Source organism: Lithobates pipiens, unplaced genomic scaffold (genome assembly GCF_037356315.1).
Source record: "Lithobates pipiens isolate NorthernLeopardFrog02 unplaced genomic scaffold, aLitPip1_a1.2 Scaffold_16, whole genome shotgun sequence".
NCBI classification, from domain to species: Eukaryota; Metazoa; Chordata; class Amphibia; order Anura; family Ranidae; genus Lithobates; species Lithobates pipiens.
In genome coordinates this window covers 582,350,048-582,357,547 of record NW_027507748.1, presented here as the reverse complement: position 1 = coordinate 582,357,547, position 7,500 = coordinate 582,350,048, and the positions used below count along the sequence as shown (strand labels likewise).

Here is a 7,500-nt window from a genome sequence, read left to right as displayed (position 1 = left end):
CCTTCATAAAACCATAGAGTTTATCTTAATGGCTGGCCAGTTAAAAGAGGTGAAAGTGGTGCATTTTACAAAGCAGACTGCTATGTGTCCAATGTGCTAAGATCTCCTGTAAACTGTCTCTTTCCTTGATGTTTTGGCTGCAGCTTAGCACATAAACCAAAAGCTGTAAACGTTTTATATATGAACACATTTATTTATGGACCTCATATTATCTGGTTACAAGGCCATTTAAAAATCAGTTTAGTATCTCATTCTGTTTCACAATAGTCTCTCAGCCTTTATACAATCAGTTTTTATTAGTATCTCACCCTATCAGATCATAATGATTGCATGTAGTATGCCTATAGCTGAAAACTGCAATAATATGCTGAAAAGTTGTACTTTTCACTAACATAAAGAGCTGGTTGCTTAGCTGTTTAAAGTTGCCGCCTTGATAGTAATGATTTATAGTTTACCTCCTCATAATGATACAATAAAGTTGCAGTCTATTCCTTTGCCTTGCTTTCTAATAAACTATAGCCCTATAGCATTACCAGCACTTTATACTACAGGCAGCATTATTTTATTTTGGTATTTATTCTTTTTTGTGTTTGTAGAATACTAGTTTAGAGCTAACTCTAACCAGGGCTTTGCCTTGTCTTAAAATAAACCATAGTCCCATAGAATTGCCAGCACTTTATGATTTATACTCCAGGCAGTATTATTTTATTTTGTTATTGGTATTTTTTTTTTATAGGTGTTTGTAGAATTTTAGTTCAGAGCTTACTCTAGCTAGGGCTTTGCCTTGCCTTAAAATAAACCATAGTCCCATAGAATTGCCAGCACATTATGATTTATAATCCAGGCAGTATTATTTTATTTTGTTATTGGTATTTTTATATAGGTGTTTTTAGATTTTTTTTCAGAGCTGACTCTAACCAGGGCTTTGCCTTGCCTTAAAATAAACCATAGTCCCATAGAATTACAAGCACTTTATGAATTATACTCCAGGTAGTATTATTTTATTTTGTTATTGGTGCTTGTAGAATTCTAGTTCAGAGCTGAGTCTAGCCAGGGCTTTGCCTTGTTTTATATAATAAACTATAGTCCCATAGAATTAACAGCACTTTATGAATAATACTATAGGGAGCATTATTTTAATTTCTTGTATTGTTGTTGGTGTTTGTAGGCTTATAGTTTAGACCTGACTCTAGCCAGGACTTTGCCTTTCTTTAGTATAAATTACAACCCTATAGAATTAACAGCACTCTATGATTAATGCTACAGGCAGCATTACTTTATTGTAGTGTTGTTATTTTTGTTGGTGTTTATAGAATGCTAGTTCAGACCTGGCTCTAGCCAGGACTTTGCCTTGCTTTATTATAGACCTATAGCACTAACAGCACTTTATGAATACTCCAGGCAGCATTTTTTTTTTATTTTGTTATTGTTATTTTTGAGGGTGTTTGTAGAATTGTAGTTTAGAGCTGACCCTAGCCAGGATGTTTCCTTGCTCTATAATAAACTATAGTCCCCTAACACTAACATCATTTTATGATTAATACTACAGGCAGCATTACTTTATTTGGTTATTGTTCTTTTTGTTGGTGTTTGTAGGATGCTAGTTTAGACTTGGCCCTAGCCAGGACATTTCATTGCTTTATAATAAAATATAGTTCCATAGCATTAAGAGCATTTAATGCTACAAGAAGCATTACTTTATTTTGTTATTGTTCTTTTTGTTGGTGTTGGTAGAATTCTAGTTTAGACTAGTGAGGACTTTGCCTTGCTTTATAATAAACTATAGCCCTGTAGAATAAACAGCTGTAGGTTTAATACTTCTTTAGGATCAATATTACATGTAGCACTAGTTTAGTCTGCTTTGCATGTCTATAGATATTTTTATTTGTGTTTATACAATGTTAGTTTAGTGCTGACTCCCCCCAGGGCTTTGACTTGCTTTATAAACTATAGCCCTATAGAATTACCAGCCCTAGGACTAATACTTCTTTAAGACCAATGCTATAGATAGCACTATTTTAGTCTGCTTTGCACCTATATAGATATTTTTATTTGTGTTTATAGAATGCTAATTTATTGCTGACCCCCCCCCCATGACTCTGCCTAGGTTTATAATAAACTATAGCCCTATAAAATGAACAGCACTAGTATTAATACCTCTTTAGGACCAATACTACAGGTATCACTAGTTTGGTCTGCTTTGCATGTATATAGATATTTTATTTGTGTTGCTGCCCCCCCCCCCAAGACTTTGCATTACTTTATAATAAACTATAGCCCTATAGAATTACCAGCACTAGGAATTATATTTCTATAGGATCAATGCTACAGGCAGCACTATTTTAGTCTGTTTTGCATGTATATAGTTATTTTTTTGTGCTTATGTTAGCTTAGAGTGCTGACTCCCCCCAGGACCTTGCCTTCCTTTATCATAAATTATAGCCTAATGGAATTAACAGCACTAGGATTAATACTTCTTTAGGATCAATGCTACAGGTAGCACTCATTTAGTCTACTTTGCATGTACATATATATTTTTGTTTGTGTTTATAGAATGTTAGTTTAGAATGCTGACCCCCCCAGGACTTGCTTTATAATAAACTATAGGCTTACTTCCATGATCAATACTGCATGCAGTATTATTCTAGTCTGCATTGCAATTTTGTATTACATTATTGTAATGATCATGGTCAGCCATGATCTGGGGCTGATTGAACTTCAGAGAAGGGATCAAAACTGACTTTTGAATTTCTTTAATGCAAGGCAGATTTGGGTGGTAATATCTTTATTTGTAGTGGTCTTTTTCCTGGTGGGGTTAGCAGGCTGATCCTCACGTGTATGTGAAGGGATCATGATCCTGGAAGTAGTAAGCAGTAATGGCTGTGTGTTTTTGTTTTTGCTCTCCAGCCCCCGGAAGACGCAGTGGAAGACAGACGTACAGCCGGTACCAGACACTGGAGCTGGAGAAGGAATTCCTATTCAACCCATACCTGACCAGGAAACGACGGATTGAGGTCTCCCACGCCCTGGGACTGACTGAGAGGCAAGTCAAAATCTGGTTTCAAAACAGGAGGATGAAATGGAAAAAGGAGAACAACAAGGATAAACTCCCTGGATCTAGGGATGAAGAGAAGACAGAGGAAGAAGGGAACGATGAAGAAGAGAAGGAGGAAGAAGAGAAGGAGGAAAGCAAGGAATGAGTGAGATCTGAGTGGAAATTGAGTGAATGGGGGGTGTCTCCTGTGTGAATGTGGATGTCTGCTCGTGGGAATGTGTTCAGTTCCTTCTCAAACTCTCGTTTTATGGTACATGTTAAAAGCGAGAAGTTTATGATGCTCATTTGCTTTTATAGAGTATAGATCGGGGGGCACAACATTAACTACCTGTCACAAATTCCAGCCTTCTTCCACTCCTGGTCAGGACTCCCTCTTTGCATTTTGCTGTGGGTTGTGTGGGGGAAAAAAAGGGGGCATTTGCATTACCTTCTTATTTATGTCCTTCAAGTCCTGAGATATAGGCTAATAACTTATACACACGTGAAGGAAGCATACAGGGATTACTAGTATGATTTCCAACAGACTGACATTTCTACAGCCAGAATAGTATTATTTCCTTTTTATGTGAAATTAAACTACCTATTTCCTTGTACAGAGGCGCATTGTTGGATGGCCTCATAATGTAACCTGTGTTTATTTAGATTTATGTATTCATGTATGGGGGGGAGGGGCCAGCACATACACTTATATGTTCATTTGATTTTATTGCTATTATGTATTTGTCCCTTTTCTTCCTATAACGCTGTCTATATAGCTCTATATGGCTCTGTAGCTGTCAAAGCCTTGTCAACAGAAAGGACTGATCTCTAAAGGACTGATCTCTAGGTTGTTTGTAAGCAGAGTGTATGCACATGTATGAAAAATACTAACAACAACCTATCACCTCTATTGGATCTATGACAGACTGCAACACTTGAGATATAATTCCCTTATTTTATCTCCCATCTTGTTATTTTAGGGGCTTAACATTACAGTGTGTGCACTTAAATCCTTCATTTACTACCTAAAGGGGTCAGGCAATAAGTACTTACTTATAACACATTTGTGTATGTGTGGATATATATATATATATATATATATATATATATATATATATATATATATATATATATATATATACACAACAGTACAAGGTCAAACCTATATGACTGGCAGTGATGCCCAAAATGCAAGCTACTGAGTAGCCAATGCGAACTGAAACTTGCAATGTAACTAATAAACTACCTATTGAAGGAGATATGCTATTGGGAAGTATTTGTAACGCATCTTTTGTTGTTTGTTGCTGCTTTCATCCCAACAACTGAAACTGCCTAGATGGACGCACATTTTTGTGTTTCTTTTACTGTGCTTTTAAAGTAGCTTAGGACTAAATTGCACTGAATGTAAAGTTACCTATTTGTCTTGACCTTCTATGTTAACGCAAAAGCTTGAGGTATTAAAAAGCCACAAAAGAAAAAAAAAAATATCAAAAGAAAAAAAAAAGAAGAAAAAAAAAATAAACAAAACAGTCTTTGTTTTATTTCTGTATCAGCCTAGTTAAAGCGTGTTCAAACTCTGAATGTAGCAAAGAAACCATGAACCTGTTCCTGGACAAAATAACATTTGTATTGTATACGTGAAACATTAAATGATGATATTATACTAAGGATAAGAAAAAAAAAATAATAAACATGATTTTAAAATGACAATATGGTGTTCTTTTTCTGTAGGTTTCCATATGCAATTTAGGGGCCATTGGGTATATAGAGTCATAGTTTCAATGTTTTGATATGTTTCAAAGTAGATACGGTAATAAAAAATAAATAAAAAACATCCCTTTACATGTGAGCTGGTTTATGTGGTACTTTGCAGACTGGCCTGTGGGTACCTCTCACACCTCAGGCTCAAAGGAAATATATAGTTCTATTACTACACAAAATAATCTTTTTTTTTTTTTTTTTGTAAAATAGTCCCTATAGTGACATAATTCCATATATATATATATATATATATATATATATATATATATATATATATATATATATATATATATATATATATATATATATATATAAAAATGACAACAACATACATATACATACTTTTGGCAATATCGCTCCTTTACAGACTACAGGGTAACAGCTACAATAGCAGAGTGTTCCAAGATTACAAAATTCACCAATTATTTGTCTTTTGGCTTTTTATTCTCCTATCTCTTCTTCCAAAGGAACTCTCTAGTTTAGTTTTAATATAAGCAAAGCTGGCATTTGGGAATTTAACACAAGATCAGAAAATACCCTTTTTGCAGCAGTTTTTATGTGTTAAATGACATGTCCTGTATAGATGGAATACAGAAGGCCGTTGGTGTTAAAAATGGAAACTCACATAGATCTTACATACCGAAATACAAAGTTCTCCTCTGGGTTGGTGGAGGGTTCCTGGGGAGTCAGGTAGGTAGATATTCGTCTAGTAATGTACCTAGCAAGCTTGCCTGGATCAGGATCCCAAGGTTACTTTACACCAAACAGCTCGCATGTGGTAAAGCAATAACTGCAGGAAAATAAAACCATAAAACAGCTTCCAAAGGCTGCAACAAATGTACACCCAGGCGACAGTCATTTCCTGAATGTGTCCAGGGCATATGGGGCACTAAAGCAGAGAGACCAGCTCAAATGTGAGGGGATTTTACAACAGCCCGCTTTCCTCATTGTACCTGAAGGTGACACTCACTTTACACCTCCAAAACCATTAAGAGCCACACATTTCCAATCCGGCAGAACTAAGGCCTAATATTGGAAGCAGTTAACGCCACCTTGGGTAGAGCTGATGCCACTGAAGTTATTTCTCTTCTGTGAGTATTGCAAAAGTTTGACTTGATCCCACAGCTCAGACAGACAGATAGATGGACAGACAGAAAGAGATGATTGCATACAATTGGACATAATTACACACAGAAGGTGATGCTTGTATACAATAGGGGGAAAAAAAACATAGCTTGTATACACTAGCAAAAAAAAAAAAAAATCACACACAGAATTAGAAGCTTGTACACACTAGCAAAAAAATAAAAAAATAAAACACAAAGAAGGAGGTGCTTGTATACACTACCAAAAACAATTTAAAAAAATCACACATATACAGCTTGAACAAACCAGAAAAACGTCATACAGAGAGATGCTTGTATACATCAGCAAAAATAATCACACACATATGCTTGTATACATCAGCAGAAAATAAAAAATAAATCACACACATGTGCTTGTATACAATAGTAAACAGTCAAAAGCAGATGCTTTTATACACTAGCAAAACGTCACACACAGAAAAAGATGCTTGTATACACCAGCAAAAGAATCACAAACAGAAATAAATGCTTGCATAGATACTAGCAAAATAAAAACAATAATCACACACAGAAAGATATGCTTGTATAGATGGTAGCAAAAAAATCACACAGAAAAAGATGCTTCTATAGATGGTAGCAAAAAAATCACACAGAGAAAGAGATGCTTGTAAAGATACTAGCAAAAAAAAAAAAATACACACTAAGAGATGCTTGTATAAATACTAGCAAAAATAAAAATAAAAAATCTGAGAAAAAGGTGCTTGTATAGATACTAGCAAAAAAGAAAATCTGAGAAAGAAGTGCTTGTATAGATACTAGCAAAAAAAAACACACACAGAAATTAAATGCTTGTACAGATGGTAGCAAAATAGCAAGAGGTGCTTGTATACACCAGCAAAAACTCAAAAATGAAGAGATGCTTGTATATGCTAGTAAACAAAAAAAAGCACACACAGAAAGAGATGCTTGTATACAATAACAGAAAGAGCACACACAGGGTGAGATTTACTAAAACTGGTGCACTCAGAATCTGGTGCAGCTGTGCATGGTAGCCAATCAGCTTCTAATTTTCACTTGTTCAATTAAGCTTAGCCAATAAAACCTGGAAGCTGATTGGTTTCTATGCAGTGCTGCACCATATTTAGCACACTCCAGTTTTAGTAAATAATCCACACAGAAAGAGATGTTTCTATACACTAGTAAACATCACACACAAGAAGAGATGATTGTATGCACCAGCAGAAAAATTACATAGAAAGAGATGCTTGTGTACATCAGCAAAACGGACAAGGAGGTGCATGTGTACACATGGAAAACACACACACACACACACACACACACACACACACACACACACACACACTCAGCAGCAAGCACAACTATACATGGAAAGCATATTTTTGCATTCACTATAGTAATATACAACTTCTCCTATCTTTCTCTGTCCTGCATGTGGACCATTCTTTAGTGTATTTCCATTGTATTTCTTTTTGATGTACCATATCCCTGTTTTTACTTTCATCCTTCCTAACTTTCAACTGAGGCCTAAATATTTTAATTTTACCGTCCCTCTCCATTATTCCTCTTTTACATCTCCCTCTTTTCTACAACAGCAAATTT

The 7,500-nt window shown here is 35.3% G+C and overlaps 2 protein-coding genes across 4 annotated transcripts in view; both read left to right on the top strand.

Moving 5' to 3' along the window:
• Positions 1–4,108, top strand: part of HOXC8 (homeobox C8) — a 5,419-nt gene extending 1,311 nt beyond the window's left edge. The window contains exon 2 of the mRNA XM_077483803.1: positions 2,908–4,108. Within this exon, the coding sequence (XP_077339929.1) occupies positions 2,908–3,200 (293 nt within the window). The 3' untranslated portion in view covers positions 3,201–4,108. The remainder of the gene's footprint in view (positions 1–2,907) is intronic.
• LOC143983756 (homeobox protein Hox-C4-like) overlaps positions 1–7,500 on the top strand; it is a 185,855-nt gene that overhangs the window by 24,639 nt on the left and 153,716 nt on the right. The window lies entirely within an intron of this gene.